This window comes from Nerophis ophidion, linkage group LG19 (genome assembly GCF_033978795.1).
Source record: "Nerophis ophidion isolate RoL-2023_Sa linkage group LG19, RoL_Noph_v1.0, whole genome shotgun sequence".
Lineage (NCBI taxonomy): Eukaryota > Metazoa > Chordata > Actinopteri > Syngnathiformes > Syngnathidae > Nerophis > Nerophis ophidion.
In genome coordinates this window covers 19,653,735-19,671,915 of record NC_084629.1, presented here as the reverse complement: position 1 = coordinate 19,671,915, position 18,181 = coordinate 19,653,735, and the positions used below count along the sequence as shown (strand labels likewise).

The 18,181-nt window shown below is 38.9% G+C and overlaps 1 protein-coding gene across 2 annotated transcripts in view; it reads right to left on the bottom strand.

Moving 5' to 3' along the window:
• The window catches only part of LOC133538129 (integrin beta-5-like), a 77,301-nt gene that overhangs the window by 23,884 nt on the left and 35,236 nt on the right, over positions 1-18,181 (bottom strand). For both annotated transcript variants that reach the window (XM_061879463.1, XM_061879464.1), the window contains exons 10-11: positions 13,013-13,187; positions 6,975-7,229 (exon numbers count right to left, since the gene is read on the bottom strand). In XM_061879463.1, the coding sequence (XP_061735447.1) occupies positions 6,975-7,229; positions 13,013-13,187 (430 nt within the window). The remainder of the gene's footprint in view (positions 1-6,974; positions 7,230-13,012; positions 13,188-18,181) is intronic.

Genomic DNA, 18,181 nt, shown 5'->3' with positions numbered 1-18,181 from the left:
AGGATACTTTGCAAATAAGCAGACCAGTAGTCTGGTCTGACACTGATGGTTTTACCGTCTGAAAGGACCTTTGAGCCAGAAGCAGACATAAATACACAGATAGCCAAATAGATAAATGGCCATGTTAGATAACGTGGATAAGATGACTGGAACATTCTGGAGACACAATGTCGTCCAGTACAGACAGCCAACAGTCCTGGTTGACAATCCTGTCTTCCAACACAACTGATATAAGCCACACTCACTAAATTTTAGGATTTTTTTCCCTCCCATATATTAGCCGCAGATATATATGTTGTGAAATGAGTTATTAACACAGAATTATTCTGTAAAAGCGTATTTAAATATCTTAATTGTCTTAATCGTGTCTGTAACTCGGCGGTAAAACGGAATGATCAAACTAAACAGAAGTCATCGTCATGGACCCACTAGCTGCACAAGCTAAACAGACTCAATAACTCCACGGTGACGTTTTGGTGAATTTACTGAGGAATTTGTGAAATTAAGACAATACAAAGGTGGAATGGTTGGAATTGGTGGAGAAATGTTGACTGAGAAAACTTTCCAGGAAAAGGTGAACAATATGGCTGTGGAAATCTGTGAATTCTGTGAATTCCAGGAATTTTATTTGAACTTAGAAAATGGTAGTTTGATTTTCCAAGGTGAATGGAGTTTGTGGATAGTGGAACAGTTCAAATCAGTACATGTGGGAATTGTGCATTTTTGAAAGATGGCACATTGTTTTTTTTGTTTTTTTTAACTAGATTTTTTTTGTTTTTTATTGATATTAACACACACAAAGGTATGGAAAAATTGTATCGGTGAGTAACATTTTAATTGTGAACTGTAGCCATCCCTACGTGCAACAATTAAAATGTTGCAGAAAACGTGATTTTGCTGTATGTTTGACCCTTGAACAGACAATTTTTCGTTGTCACGGTAAGAAATGTTGAAATCGGAGATGGAAAAGTTGTGTTTACGATTATTAGGACCTCGTTAGGACCAAGGTGTATCGGACTGTTAACGTTTAACGGCCCCAAACAGCTGCGTGTGCTTTCCGCAGACCAAAGCAAAGTTCTGTTGGCGCAGCATAAATAGAGGCAGGCATTGTGTGGGTGTGTGCCAGAGCCTAACTGGCACAAAGCAGCCTCTGTGGTTGGACAGAAGTGAGCAGTGGCTTGGGCCTGAGTCAGTGTGCCAGGAGAACCCCAAGTTTGGGACTGCATGTATTCAGGTCATGTAAAGAAGCAGGACAGTGTGTTGCACAGTCTTACATAAGCGACATCACTAATCTGTAATGTTTGGATGTTTTAGGGCTGGTGGAAATGCTGGAAAATGTATGAGACCAAACCTGAACCGAGTGGGACTGTGAATCTGAACCTGAAATCACAGTCCAAAAAACAATGGATAACTAACTCTTAGTGTTGTACGGTATACCAGTACAAGTATAGTTTCGCAGTGCTAATGAATCAAAAACGGTACTATACTCTGACAGTAAAGTACCGGTCCCCCACACCCCCTTTTTATTTTTCAATAAACGGGCATGACGGCGCGTTGTCACGTCATGACATTGCTGGTTTTACAAGCAGAGGAGCATCTTCGGCAGCGCACACACACAGAGTACTTACAAGCAGACAGTGCATAGAGAGAAAAGGATGCAGTTTGGTCTAAAAACTAAAAATGCCCTCAGGAGGTGGTGCTTTAAGATATGGCTAGTTAGTTAGCAGCTAACATCCATTCACAGTCAGCAGTGTTTTAGCTACTTCTAAATTACTAACCTTAGCCTCCATGGCGACAAAGTATGTTTCTTACACGTATCTTTATCACTTGAGGACAATGAATAGCTAACCACACTAAATACAATAGCACATTTAGTTGATACTACGATGATTACATTGATATTTTTTATCGTCACAAAATCTTTTCCTTTTTTAAAAATTCATATTATGTTTAGAAACTCAGGAAATACGTCTCTGTCCACATGAGGACTTTGAATACGACCAATGTATGATCCTGTAACTACTTGGTATCGGATCAATTCCAAAATGTGTGGTATCATCCAAAACTAATGTAAAGTAGTATCAAACAACCGAAGAATAAGTGATTTACATTTTAACAGAAGTGTAGATAGAACATGTTAAAACAGAAAAAAAACAGATATTAACAGTAAATGAACAATTAAGATTTAGAATCCATTTTCACAGTGTTTACCTCATAATGTTGACAAAATAGTAGAATGATAAATGACACAATATGTTACTGTATACATCAGCAGACTAATTGGAGTCTTTGTTTATTTACTTACTACTAAAAGACAAGTTGTTTAGTATGTTCACTATTTTACTTAAGGACTAAATTGCAATAAGAAACATATTTAATGTACTTTAAAAAAAATTAAATGTTTGTTTCATCTGACATCACATGGACAAAGATAAGCCCTTCTGGAGGAAAGTTCTGTGGTCAGATGAAATAAAAACTGAGCTGTTTGGCTACAATACCCAGCAATATGTTTGGAGGAGAAAAGGTGAGGCCTTTAATCCCAGGAACACCACAGAATTATGCTTTGGGTCTTTTTTGGTGCCAAAGAAACTGGTGCTTTACAGAGAATAAATGGCACAATGAAAAAGCAGAATTACCTCCAAATTCTTCAGGACAACCTAAAATCATCAGCCAGAGGTTGGGTCTTGGGCGCAGTTGGCTGTTCCAACAGGACAATAACCCCAAACACAAGTCAAAAGTTGTAATGGAATGGCTAAATCAGGCTAGTATTAAGGTTTTAGAATGGCCTTTCCAAAGTCCTGACTTAAACGTGTGGACAATGCTGAAGAAACAAGTCCATGACAGAAAACCAACAAAGTTAGCTGAACTGCTCCAATTTTGTCAAGAGGAGTGGTCAAAAACACAACCATAAGCTTGCCATAAGCTTGTGGATGGCTACCAAAAGCGCCTTATTGCAGTGAAACTTTCCAAGGGACATGTAACCAAGTATTAACATTGCTGTATGTATACTTTTGACACAGCAGATTTGGTCACATTTTCAGTAGACCCATAATAAATTCATAAAAGAACCAAACTTCATGAATGTTTTTGTGCTCCAATCACTCTATCACAAAAAAATAAGAGATGTAGAAAATATTGGAAACCACAAGACAGCCAAGTGAAGTAAACGTTTGACCACAACTGAGCACATATAATATATATATATATATATATAATTGGTTATTAAGAGCATGTGAAAATGTGACCCCTACCTTGTTTGCTTCTGTGACAACCTTCTCAAAGTTTTTTGACCAACCAGAAATATCCAGCAACTTAAATGTGCCAAACATGGATAAGTGTGTAGAGTGTTTTGCATTTTTCCCATCATCCCTTGAGGTGGATTTAAATTAGTACATTTAGATATATTTTTTATGTTGATTGAACAAATGCTTGTTGACATTATTGTGCTGGCTAATTTTTTTTTCCTGGACCATGACTAGGGACAGTTGTTTGGATTGGGTCATATAAGTGATTGCTGTGTATGTGTTAAACATTGATGTACAATTAATGGCCACTGACTTGAGTTACTTTAGTTGACCACCAAATGTTGACAAAATAGCAGCTATCAGATCACTGACACTTAGTATATCATGAAAACCCAGTGTACGGCCAAATTCTTTATTGGACTCATGTCGTCTCAAAGGCCAAAATGAAGACGCCGGCAGGGCTTAGTTTGGACATCCCTGCTCTAATCCTCCAGTGATTGTGGTACTTGAAATTAACTTTTGTTTCCCGCCATGGTGGCCAGTATTATACCCTATAAGCGGCTTGGCACCCTGGCTAGATGACGCATTCGTTTCAGCTTACTATGAAATCGGAACCGATGTTCTGGAAAGACATGCAGCCTGCTGGAATTCATGTATCTCCTGCGTGTAAGGAATATGGAAGTGTAATTGTGCTAAGGCAGATAACTCCACCACCCCACACCACCCCATCGGGATCGAGACATCTCTAAACTAGGTACTTTATCTATTAAAGTACCTTACCCCTTACCTTATTTAACAAAACCTTAGTTAAAATCATCTAAATGCCATTTTGGCAAGTCAAGCTATCGTTTTTTTTAATCAAGGTTTCAGGTATTTTTACTTCTTAGGGTTGAGATTCGGAAGCGTGAGCAAATGAAAACACAACAAAACCTGTTGTGATATTATAACAGTGGGCAAATGAAGCAGGTGGACATGGTCCTGCCTTTCTGTTCCCTGACCCTTTATATGGAACAGCCAAACAAAGTTTTTTGGACTGTACCACTCCGGCTCTGTAGGTGGCAGTAATGCGAATTATAAATTGAAGGACTAGACTACGATCTCTGTTGCGTAATGTCATCATCTGGAAGCCAGTGAAAGTGTCAATGGTCTCTCCAAAGACAACCAGCGGGTGAGAATCCACCCCCCCAGCCTTCAAAAACAAACGAGGGATTGTTTATGTCGGCAGCTGTGCTTCAGCCTCACAGCAACCCACTGACAAAACAAAACTTCACTTCAAGCGGGGCCAGCATAATCATGACCACTAGAGAAAAGTTCTGTTTTACATGACATCACAATGAACCGTAATAATTAACAATAAATCACGGTAAGGCTGAAAACTGTATCACCATGGAAGTGATTTATATGAACAATATTTTTTATGACCCAATAAAAAATAAAGATGAGGAGAAAAATTAATTTTCTGCAGGAAGTTACAGCAGTACTCTAAAGCAGTGGTTCTCAAATGGGGATACGCGTACCCCTGGGGGTACTTGAGGGTATGCCCAGGGGTACGGGAGATTATTAAAAAAATATTCTAAAAATAGCAACAATTCAAAAAACCTTTATAAATATATTTATTGAATAATACTTCAACAAAATATGAATGTAAATCCATAAACTGTGAAAAAAAAATGTAACAATGCAATATTCAGTGTTGACAGCTAGATTTTTTTGTGGACATGTTCCATAAATATTGATGTTAAAGATTTCTTTTTTTGTGAAGAAATGTTTAGAATGAAGTTCATGAATCCGAATGGATTGTGACGCTTGTGTGGCATTGTAATGCCGGATTGGTTCTTCCGGGGATGCGTCGAAGCGATGAACACAACAAGGTAAGTTATAAATGGATTTATTAAATAAACAAATGGCTTAGCGTAAAAGCTAGCGAGAATAACGGGCCGAAAAACAGGTAAGGGTGGCCTCATAGGAGGTTGCGGTTTGACAGTTTTAAGAAATGGTAGCGTCTGCGCTACCTCCGCAACACAGCTATAGGCCATAGCCCCCCCCTCCAGACGGGAATCCCAGACCCGTTCCCTGTGGTCAGGGACTGACCATAAGGGAGGGTGGTGGGAGGTTTGGAGGCGGGCAGACTCCTCCCCTCTAACTTGTACACAATTATTAGAAGGCGAAAAAACACTATACTTGGGCGGTGAAAGAGGTTTAAATGGTGGGGTAGAAGAAAAACTAGGTGACTGAGGTTGACTAGAATAATGAGAAAAAATATCCTGATAATTACGTATTTTATCATAAATGTTATTGGTATTCGAAAAAGGTTGGGAATGAAAAGTACTGTCCACAATATAAAAATCTTCTGAAAAAATGTCAACAACAGGGGGCGGTGTTGCGTCACCGGTGGGCGTACCCCAAATGTCGTGACTGCTAGAGTCAGGGGAAAAAAAACAAGCTGGATTACCGGTAGTGGAAGGTGAATCCTGGTCGGGGTGAATTTTGCTGTGTCCATGGGGAGGAATAAGTGGTGCTGGAACATTACTGCCGTGCGGGGGGCCTCTCCACTGGACCCCCCGCCTCTTCGGGGCAGCGCGAACGGCTTCGGAGGGGACTTCAGGCCCACAGTCAAGTCTTTCCTGCTCCCAAGCCACGAGCTCCAACCACAAACCCAAGTCGAAGGGTTCCTCCCGTGGTTTCGACGCGGAAAAACATTTTGATGCTCGGATCCTAATTTGCCCACGCGCAACAGTGACGACTCTCGACCTTCATCTTTGTATGTATATTCTCGCTAGCTTTTACGCTAAGCCATTTGTTTATTCCAGCTCACATGCTGATGAATTGTTTTTCTGTTTTTGGTTTGCCTTCTCTTTACAGCAGTGTTTTTGTTCCTAGCCTTTTATTATTTAATAAATCCATTTATAACTTACCTTGTTGTGTTCATCGCTTCGACGCATCCCCGGAAGAACCAATCCGGCATTACAATGCCACACAAGCGTCACATGGATCTCTATTACAATCCCCAAAGAGGGCACTTTAAGTTGATGATTACTTCTATGTGTAGAAATCTTTATTTATAATTGAATCACTCGTTTATTTTTCACCAAGTTTTTAGTTATTTTTATATCTATTTTTCCAAATAGTTCAAGAAAGACCACTACAAATGAGCAATATGTTGCAGTGTTATACAATTTAATAACTCAGAAACGGATGACATAGTGCTATATTTTACTTCCTTATCTCTATTTTTCAACCAAAAATACTTTGCTCTGATTAGGGGGTACTTGAATTAAAAAAATGTTCACAGGGGATACATCACTGAAAAAACATTGAGAACCTCTGCTCTAAAGGATGAGTGTGGGGACGAGCGCCTTGCATCATTTACTACGGTCCAAAACACTGCCAAACTGTCTAGGTGACTTTTCCTCTTTTTTATTTCTCTTCTCACTCCATGCATAGAATCAACCACGAGACGACAAGACGGCACAACCAAACTTGATAGTTAATACTACAACTTCCGGTTTTTCCAACATAATTTTTTTTTTATTCGGAACATATTTTTTATGAATCTGGACTATGTGTCTCTGGCGATATATATCAATATAATTTTATCACCCAGCCCTGCGTCACCGGATATCATGGCCAACTCCAAGTTCCGCTCTACTGGAAGTACTGTGATTTTATTGCAATGCTCACTTTTTCTTGACAAAAGGAAACGTTGGCACCCTGGCACCATTTTCCTACCTGAGCAGAGGACACCTTTGTGCCGAGCGCACGAGAAGTCGTCGCACTCGCAGAATGTGCCGTAGATCTTGCCGAACTCGGACTCGTAGCACAAGCACTGGTTGCAGCTGCACTCGCCGCGCCCGCTGCACACCTGCTTGCCCTCGGCTTCGCGGCAAGCCGCCATGTGCCCGCTGCCCGCCTCGCCCTCCTGGCACTCGCAGCGGGCGCCCAGGTAGCCCGGATCGCACTGGCAGTTCCCGCACTTGTACGTACCTGTGCCAGGACCGATAACAAATATTAGACAGATATTACATTCAAACAACTTTTGTAGCACACCCTGATGGTTGTGGAGGACATGCTAGCAATAATGTAAATGTTTATTATAATCATTAATAGGCATGTTCCCATGAGGGTGTTATGCTTCCGACTCTGATAATCCAAATACCCATTACATGTATTAACTGGATTTTTTTTCCCTGGCTATCAATGTGTAACATGTTTAGCCTCCTCCAGTGATAATTATACTTAAGATGCATAGAAATGTAGTTGATTTGCTGTAATGAAAGTGATTATTATTATTATTACAAAACCCAAAAACAGTGAACTTGGCACGTTGTGTAAATCATACATAAAAAAAAAATACAATGATACAAGTCCTTTTCAACCTATATTCAATGTAATACACTGCAAAGACAAGATACTTAATATTCGAATTGGAAAACTGTTATTTTTTGCACATATTAGCTCATTTCGAATTTGATGCCTCCAACAGGTTGGGAAAAAAGCTGGCACAAGTGGCAAAAAAGACTGAGAAAGTTGAGGAATGCTCATCAAACACTTATTTGGAACACAGGTGAACAGGCCAATTGGTAACAGGTAGGTGCCGTAATTGGGTGTACAATGAACTTCAATGAAATGCTCAGTCATTCACAAACAAGGATGGGGCGAGGGTCACCACTTTGTGAACAAATGGGTAACCAAACTCTCCAACAGTTTGAGAACAACATTTCTCAACAAGTTATTCCAAGGAATTTAAGGATTTCACCATCTAAGGTTCGTAATATCATCAAAAGGTTCAGAGAATCTGGAGAAATCACTGCACGTGATGATATTACGGAACTTCGATCCCTCAGGCGGTACTGTATCAAAAAAAGTGACAGTGTGTAAAGAACATCACCACATGGGCTCAGGAACACTTCAAAAAAACACTGTCAGTAACTACAGTTTGTCGCTACATCTGTAAGTGCAAGTTAAACTCTACTATGCAAAGCGAAAACCATTTATCAACAACACCCAGAAACGCATCAGGCTTCACTGGGCCTGACGAGTCCACATTTCAAATTGTTTTTGGAAACTATGGACGTCGTGTCCTCCGGAACAAAGAGGAAAAGAACCACCCGGATTGTTATAGGTGCAAAGTTGAAAAGCCGGCATTTGTGATGGTATGGTGGTGTATTAGTGCCCAAAACATGGGTAACTTACACATTTGTGAAGGCGCCATTCATTCCTAAGATACATACAGGTTTTGGAGCAACATATGTTGCCATCCAAGCAACGTTATCGTGGACACCCATGCTTATTTCAGCAAGACAATGCCAAGCCACGTGCTACAACAGCATGGCTTAATAGTAAAATAGTGTGGGTACAAGACTGGCCAACCTGTAGTCCAGACCTGTCACCTATTGAAAATGTGTGGCGCATTATGAAGCCTAAAATATGACAACGGAGACCCCGGACAGTTGAACAACATAAGCTGTACATCTAGCAAGAGTGGGAAATAACTCCACCTGAAAAGCTTAAAAAATTGGTCTCTTCAGTTACCAAACATTTACTGTGTCTCGTTAAAAGGAAAGACCACGTAACACAGTGGTAAAAACGCTCCTGTGCCACCTTTTTTGCAAAGTGTTGCTGCCATTAAATTCTAAGTTAATGATTACTTGCACACAAAAAAAAGTTTCTCAGTTGGTACATTAAATATCTTGTCCTTGTCCAGTTTTGGGTTTTATAGTTTAGGGGAGCAGTTGCAAATTGTGCATGGAAATAGATAAAAAATAAAGTATCAACCAAAGCATAAATAAAGTGGGCAATGTTGTAATTTTGCCTCAATTCTGTGAGAATCCAGCATGTGACTGAAGCATTAACACCACAACTCCCAAAGGGTAGCCATTGAAAAGTGTGTTACCATTGTTGTGTAAATGAGGCAACTGCCCCACACATAGTAGGAGCCATTTTTTTTTCAACTTTCTGCCTCATTTGTCACCTGAGCACAGTTAGTAGTTTATAGATGATGAAATGAACTGGAAATCTCATATACAAAACATACAACATAAGGTGGCAAAAAAACATTTCAATAATGAATAAAGCAAAATACGTCCTGGGCCGAAAATCACTTTATATTCTCTACTGCTCGCTAGTGTTACCGTATCTGAGTCATTGTGCAGAAATATGGGGAAATAATTACAAATTTGCGCTACATTCGTTAACTGTGTTACAAAAAAAGATCAATTAGAATAATATATAGAGAACATACAAACCCTTTATTTATTGAGTCAAAAATATTAAAGGCCTACTGAAATGAGATTTTCTTATTTAAACGGGGATAGCAGGTCCATTCTATGTGTCATACTTGATCATTTCGCGATATTGCCATATTTTTGCTGAAAGGATTTAGTAGAGAAAATCGACGATAAAGTTTGCCACTTTTGGTACTTCCTGAAAAAGCCTCGCCTTTACCAGAAGTCGCAGACGATGACGTCGCAAGTGTGGGGGCTCCTCACTTATTCACATTGATTTTAATGGGAGCCTCCAACAAAAAGTGCTATTCGGACCGAGAAAACGACAATTGCCCCATTAATTTGAGTGAGGATGAAAGATTCGTGTTTGAGGATATTGATAGCAACGGACAAGAAAAAAAAAACGCGATAGCATTGGGACGTATTCCGATGTTTTTAAACACATTAACTAGGATAATTCTGGGAAATCCCTTATCTATCTATTGTGTTGCTAGTGTTTTAGTGAGTTAAATAGTACCTGATAGTCGGAGGTGTACATCCACGGGTGTCTCGACGCCATGTCTCACGGGTGTCGATGGCAGCTGTACGGACGACACAAGCTCAGCTGATATCCGGTAAGTGGCGACTTTTTAACCACCATTTTCTCACCGAAACCTGCTGGTTGACATTCGGTTGGGAACCATGTCTGCTTGACCGCGCTGTGATCCACAGTAAAGTTTCAGTTCCGGGAATTTTAAACAAGGAATCACCGTGTGTTTGTGTGGCTAAAGGCTAAAGCTTCCAAACTCCATATTTCTACTGTGACTTCTCCAATATTAATTGCAAAAGATTCAGTAACACAGATGTCCAAAATACTGTGTATTTATGCTGTGAAAGCAGACGACTTTTACCTGTGTGTGTGCGTAGCGCTCATACTTCCTAAAAACCCGTGACGGCCTGCGTACACGTCATCATTACACAACGTTTCCAAGACGAAACTCCCGGGAAATTAAAAATTGTACTTTAGTAAACTAAAAAAGCCGTATTGGCATGTGTTGCAATGTTAATATTTCATCATTGATATATAAACTATCAAACTGCGTGGTGGGTAGTAGTGGGTTTCAGTAGGCCATTAAAGCTCGATGATTTGGTAAAATTGCAAACAGCTAAAATGATGAACAAAGCAAATTATAACCTGCTACTAAAAAATGTACAACAATTCTTTTCAACTAAAGAGGAGAACTATAACCAAGAATTCTATAGAAATATTTAAAGAAAAAAATAATTTAAGATAAAAGTGAAAATGTTTTATTCAATAAAAATGTACACCATTTTACATGATTAAAGTCAAATATATTATGAAAAGACAGTAATCTAATATAATGTGGGGAGAAAATTGTATTTTTTTACAAAAAATGTTTGAAAAATGTTATACAAGAATTTTAGGACTGCCATGAGAATTTTTAAATTCTATTTTACAAGGCAAAATTATGTAATTTTACAATATTAAAATAATATATGTTATGAAAAAGATTGTCTTTTCTTTTTTTTAAGAAAAAAGTTGTACAAAAATTATGTAGGAATATATTGAGAAAAAACTCTAAAAATTCAAAGATGAAATATGCCATTTTACAGGATTAAAGTTAAATACATTTTGAAAAAGTTTTTTTATGACAAGAATTGTGTAAAAAATATTGTGTATTATATATATTTTTTAACATTTTAAGACAAAAGTTGCAGGTTGTGTTTGTGTTATGCCATTTTATATGATCAAAATAAATACATTGTGAAAAAAGTTGCCATTGTACATGAATTGTGCACTGAAGGGATATTTGGAGAAAAGAAGGTTTATGCCATTTTACATGATTAAAGTATTGTGAAAACATATTGTGAAAATAATGTGGGGGGAAAATGTCTTTTTTTTAACGAAAAAGTTAGTAATGTTTGAAAAATGTTGTCATACAAGATTTTTTAGGAATATGACAATTTTTCTATTCTATTTTACAAGACATTATTATGTACCTTTACAAGATTAAAGTAAAACATTTTATTTAAAAAAATCTTTTTTTAGAATTTTTTTTTTAATTGACATGAAAAAATATGCCATTTTACTGGATTAAAGTTACATATATTCTAAAAAAGTTTTTTCTTCTAACAAGAATTGTGTAGAAAATATTGTGTGAAAATATCTTTTTAAGACAAGAATTTCTTCTTTTTTTTAAAGAACAATGTATACAATTTTACATGATTAAAGTAAATATATTGTGAAAAAAATGGTAAATTTGTGAGAAAAAAGTAGTCAATGTACGATAATTATTCACTGGAGGAATATTTTGAGTAAAGAAGGTTTATGCCATTTTACATGATTCAAATGTTGTAAGAAATTATTGTAGAAAATAGTAAAAAAAATGTTTACAACAAAGTTATTCACTGTATAAATATTTTGAGAAAAAGGCTAACATTTTATAAAAAAGAAAAACACTATCAAATAAAAACGTTAAAATTCAAATATCAATGGCAGTTTTGCAAAAAGGCGCTTGAATATGGACTTCATAAAAAAATAGTACTAATAATCAGATCAGAGATACTGACAACTACTATAATCTACAGTCCTACAGCAACCGGAGATCTCCGAAACTTCCTTGTAATTCACACCCCTCACCCTAATCTGAGCATTTGAGTAGTCCTCCACATTCCCATGTAATAGCGCCATTTACAAAAGAAAGGTAGCCAATTGTCGGTCGTTGAGTGGTAAATTTCAAACAAAACAGCCTTTTGGCTGCCTTCTGGAAATTGCAGGGGAGTAAGAAAATCCTTGAAGTGCTAGTTTTAAGGAGTGAGACTACGCAGGACAAGCTGCAGTGTGCCCAAACAACCACCAGGTAGCGTCTGTGAGGAGATAAAACTGTATCATCTCTTCAGGTCCATGTTAGGATAGGACAGACTTTTTTTCAATGATATTGTTGCACTGCATGTTTTAGCAAAATTAAAAACGAACAACAATTTGTGATAAATACTAATATGTATGGATAAAAAACTAATCAAAACTAAACAATTCCTTCTTCACTCTTGCTTTAAACTAACCTTGATCCATTGTAAAAGGCAATAATCAGCAATGACGATCACATCCTTTTTCCACTAATTAATTAGATGAATGGGCAATTAGTTAAGTCCCACAAATATCCGAACAAAGATGTTTTTCAACCAATCTTGATCCAATTTGACAGGCATGTGCTTATCAGTCCTCTAAAAGTGTGCACCAAATTCCATGCCGATTTGGCAAAAAAACCCTAAAGTTAGAGGTTTTTGTAAAGCTGTGCGAGAAATTTTGAGTCTTCCCAACCTGTGGAGCTTAAAAACAGCAGCATTTTTTTTTACAAATATAATATCACATTCAGCCTTTACCATGAATTGATTAAAGTGGACCCCCGACTTAAACAAGTTGAAAAACTTATTCAGGTGTTACCATTTAGTGGTCAATTGTACGGAATATGTACAGTAGTGTGCAATCTATTAACAACAGTTTCAATCAATCAATTAGTGGCGGAAAGACGGAGGAGTTACCGATGGAGCTGCAGAGGCTGCTGTTGGTCTGTGCCACCTGGGTGCAGCCGCAATCGCACTGGTAGTCCACGGCGACCTGCAGGCGGTCTTTGAAGCCCACCGGCCTGATGGTGAAACTGTGGTCGGTGCGGCGAGGAGGACAGCTCCTGGCCTCCACACTCACGTTAAATGACACCTGCATTTAGAGGAGGCAAATATGAATCATGTTTGTGTATTGGTAATCATGTCTATAGCAGTGGGGGCGTGGCCTACAGCGACGACAGTACGTGCAAATATCAGGCCATTGGGAAACTGTTTGCTGCAGGTGGACTTTCAACTTCTCGTCTGCAATATGTGAGCTCTGTCAGAATCCAAGAACTCTCACATCACATGGAGGCAACCGGACATTCCACCCCTTCGCCGCCTTTAACGAGCTAACGAGGGAATGGCGGCAATTAAATTGACTGTAAATGCGAGTCGCGAGGACGCATGGCCCCATCAGGACTGTGTCCTAAGAACAAGGGCGGGGGTTTGTGGGTGTCAAGAGAGGGGAAACACGCGTCAAGGTCATGTGATCAGGCCCACTGAGAAAACACACGCTACGGACAAAAGTATTGGGACACACCCCGCCTACGGAAACTGAAGAAAATGTGGCATTATTACAGCTTTTATTTTATGAAATGGTACAGTTTCAAATACAGTGTAAATGTACACAGGTTAAGAATAAATATCTCCCTATATCAAAATGTAAAAATAGAGATAAGGACATAATGTAATGACAAAAAGCTGACAAGTTGATATTATTAAAGAATAAAAAATATATATATTTTCCTTAAGATATATGGATAACAATCAATATTCTTTTTTATTAGACATGACATGGTATTACACTCACACCAAAACACTGTTTTACCTAAAAATCTATAATCTGGATTTCAATATTGATAACAATTATCTTAAATATTACATTGGCCATAATTGGCAGCCCTAGATCTCATACATGAACACTATTTCTTTCTCGCCATCTATCTGATAGATAGATAGATATAGATATACACACACACACACACACACACACACACACACACACACACACACCTGTACATACATACATACAAGCATACATACACACACATGCGCACATACAGACGCGTGCACACATCGATCTGCACATCACTAAAAACTGCGCTGTTTTGGGTGGGCCGAACACCGATTAAGTGGATTTCAAATGACTAAGGGTTTAAGATTCAGGTGTTTCAGGTGTCATAGAATCAACTGGTAAACTGAGGACCGCCTACGGTATTCTTAGGACAAGGGTTCTTAACCCTGTTTACTTTGGGGCCCAACTTATCCACTATAGAGGGGCCCACTCAAATATCAACAATGAAATCGTATTCAATAATTATATCTAACCTATTTACAGTTTGCAAACCTGTCAAATGATATAGAACAATGTGTTGATAACACAGATTATACAACACATAAACTTTAGACTTCGGTCAGGCTGATTATAAAAAGTAAAAATACATTCACGTACAATTAAGTTGTGCTAAAATAAACTACATTAATTATGAATGCTAAACTGTCAAAAAAATGTCAGTGAAAGTAGAAATACAGCTTTAACTGTTTTGTCATAATGTTTGCACTTAAGAAACTTCTATGACTTTAGCTCCACAGTTCTGTTTGTTTGAGATTGTCATTACTGCCACAAGTGGTGGGAAAGTGTATTACAACTTAGTACATATATTGCTTTAGTTCAGAAACAGTGTTCCAGGAAGACTGCCCAGGCGTGTTTATGAAAATGTGTCCACTAGTGAGATCATTGAGGATGGTTCAACCACTCAGGAAAATATGTAGGCAGTGGAGTATAAACACTTCCCTGAGGAACGCCACTTGGAAGGTTGTGATTTGTGCATGTTGGAAAATCCTGCAGCAGGGAGCTGAGAGTGGGTGCGTCTTAAGACACATCGGTGTGAGAAGAACGCCTGCTTGTCCACAGAATTTGGCATTTTTGTCTGACAGTCCTTTGCTCTTTCAGCCTACTTTTGTGTGAGGTCATTGACATGCAGCGTCCCGCCCCATCGCGGGAACACATGGACGGGGTGAGCGGCACCCATACTGCGGGAAGACTTAACTGCGTTTCCTTTCACTCGCCGGCATAAAAGACTTGAACCAGTTCCATCTCCAGCTACGTCTATTCATTGGAGCCATTCTGCAGCACTCCAGTCCCACCCTGCCCCTAAAGACCGACACGGTCGCAGGGAAACAAAGGCCATAATAGGAGCGGACAACACAGTTCCAACTACTACCAGCTTTTTCATTAGACGCCAATTTCATTTACATTTGAATCAAATCACATGGCTCAGTGAAGATCTGCAGGACCTCACAGGAGTTAGGACTCTCCGAATCATTAAAGAGCTTACACAAAACATCATCCCCAATGTCCCTAATCTTGTTCCATCAGACACGTACATCCCATGTTGCTATCATTGGATCCTAACAAGTGAAGGAAAATTACAAATTAAGTTTAATTATCTTGACGAATGGTTAGATCAGGGGTGTACAAACAGTTTCCACTGAAACATCACAGCCTGCATGTTCAGAACCAATCCAATTTTTTAGGTTTTTTTCAACTTTTAGTTGTCCCCTCACATTTGGTGCCAAGGACCCAGAAGGGTCTGAGTCACAATTTTTTTTAAAAATAAGACATATTTTATGATTTTTTTATTTTTAAACACTTAAATCTCTACATCAGCGGTGCCCAATAGGTCGTTCGCGAGCTACCGGTCGATGGCGGAGGGTGTGTCTGTCAATCACCAGCCAGGCATTAAAAAAAAAAAAATTGATCTAAAAATTAGCGATCATCGATCTTCACTATGACGTCACTTTCGTCACTTGATTGACATTCACGGCACCCGACGATCTTGTGAGATGACACTGGGTGCTGCCAGCTCATTATTAAGAAAAAATTACAGACAGGAAGACAAGAAACACTTTTTACTTCAACAGACATAAAAACTTGCCGTGAAAACTCTAAAGACCGACCACACAGTTTCTGTCTTCACAATAAAAGCCCTGCTTCATCCTGCCTGCGCTAACAAAAGAAGAGCCTCAGAAAGCTAGCACACACAAGCTAGTAAGCTACGGAATTTGCCAACAATGTATTTCTTGTAAAGTGCATGAAATTGAATATGGAAGCTGGACAAATAAGATGCCAAAAACCAAACACTTTCATGTGCTATTGGACAGAAAATGCGGACGTTATCAGCACTACTGTCTGATTCCAATCAATGCAAGTCATCATAATCAGGTAGTACACCAACTTATATTGTTTTCTGCATGAAAGAAAGGAATCTATATTATCATTCAACACATTTAACTTATTAATGTCTCTTTCATTAATAAAAAAATAAATATAAGTTATATATATGAATAAGGGGCAGCACGATGGAACAGGGGTTTGTGCATGTGCCTCACAATACGAAGGTCCTGAGTAGTCCTGAGTTCAATCCCAGGCTCGGGATCTTTCTTTATGGAGTTTGCTTGTACTCCCCATGACTGCGTGGGTTCCCTCCCGGTACTCCGACTTCCTCCCACCGCCAAAGACATGCACCTGGGGATAGGTTGTTTGGCAACACTAAATGGTCCCTAGTGTGTGAATGTGAGCGTGAATGTTGTCTGTCTATCCGTGTTGGCCCTGTGATGAGGTGGCGACTTGTCCAGGGTGTCCCCGCGATCCGCCCGGATGCAGCTGCGATAGGCTCCAGTTCCCCCCTGCGACGCCAAAAGGGACAAGTGGTAGAAAATGGATGGATGGATATAAATGAGGTAGATCCCCTCGACTTGGTCAATTGAAAAGTAGCTCGCCTGTAGAAAGTGTGGGTACCCCTGGTCCACATCAACTTTGGATCTGTCAATATGAAGTTTCATCATTTTTTATGTTTTCTGCCTTTTTTGTTAAAGAAAAAAAACTTTTCTTATGACACAAAATATGCAATGCCCCCTCCCCCCTAAAAATGTGAAAGTATTAGGAGCCGTGAAAGAGAACTGCACTTTTTTGAGGAATTTCACCTGAGCCCTCTAAAAGAATTTCAAAACCCTCCGATGTTTTGCATACACGCTGTATGCTTAGCTTTTCCACGAGGAGCACTGGTGCTACAAAATGAAAAAAAAAAATTGTAGCACAGAAAACATTTAGTAGCAAAATGAAAAGTCTTAAACATCATAATTTCATTAACAATACTGAACGTACACATGTGCACTCATACATATAAACATAAATACCATTATAAGGCCTACTGTTAAACACAGAACAACCTAAACTGTGATAGTACTGTCGCTAACACGAGTGTAGTGCTGGGCCATATAGATCAAAACTCATTTTCCGATACAGCTTACCCCATAAACTAACCCATAAGTGGAAATACCTTTTGACTTAAATGAATATCTCCACAATGCTTTGTTTTTCAATTTTTGGGACAGATGGGGACCCAAAACACATAAAATAGGTGCCTTCTGGCAATAAATGTGTGTTCCTACTTCTGCAAAAAAACAACGAAGGCGTCTATTTTTGGACAAATTAGGATTCACAACCTTATAATTTTGAAGCTGAATATACGGAATATGAACTAATGCTTCCAAAAGCCAGCACGAAGGAAAAGTCCGACGTTGGAGCAGACGGAGGTCGAGAGAGTAAGGTGAAAGTGACTTTGGCTCTGCAAATGTGGAATTTGGATACAACCTACTTCTACAAAAATGGGGTGCTTACCCAAATAAACCGGAAAAAAACTCCCCGGCCAGTTGGACCAAACAGACGACTGTCCATCGAGGGAAAAACACTTGAGATTGAGCATGATAAATGTAGCACGTCATGCGCGTTATTACAACTACAGTACATACACTGTCTGGCTAGCAGTGAACAAACAAAACATGTAATGCTGGTTAATACTTAACAGATACTGTGATATGATTGTTCATGTTTTTCAGTCACTACAGATTGGTGTCCTATCGCTATCTCAAACACGTTGCGCACTGACGTAGAAGCTAGCTTATCTCTTGCCATAGTTAGCTTATGGGGTTAATACTGTGGCACGCTGATGTGTTAGTATGCTAGAAAAATAATTCCTTAGTGTTTGCTCTTACAATAACAATGTCGCTATAGCTTGGTTATTGTGCAGGTCATTAATGTAC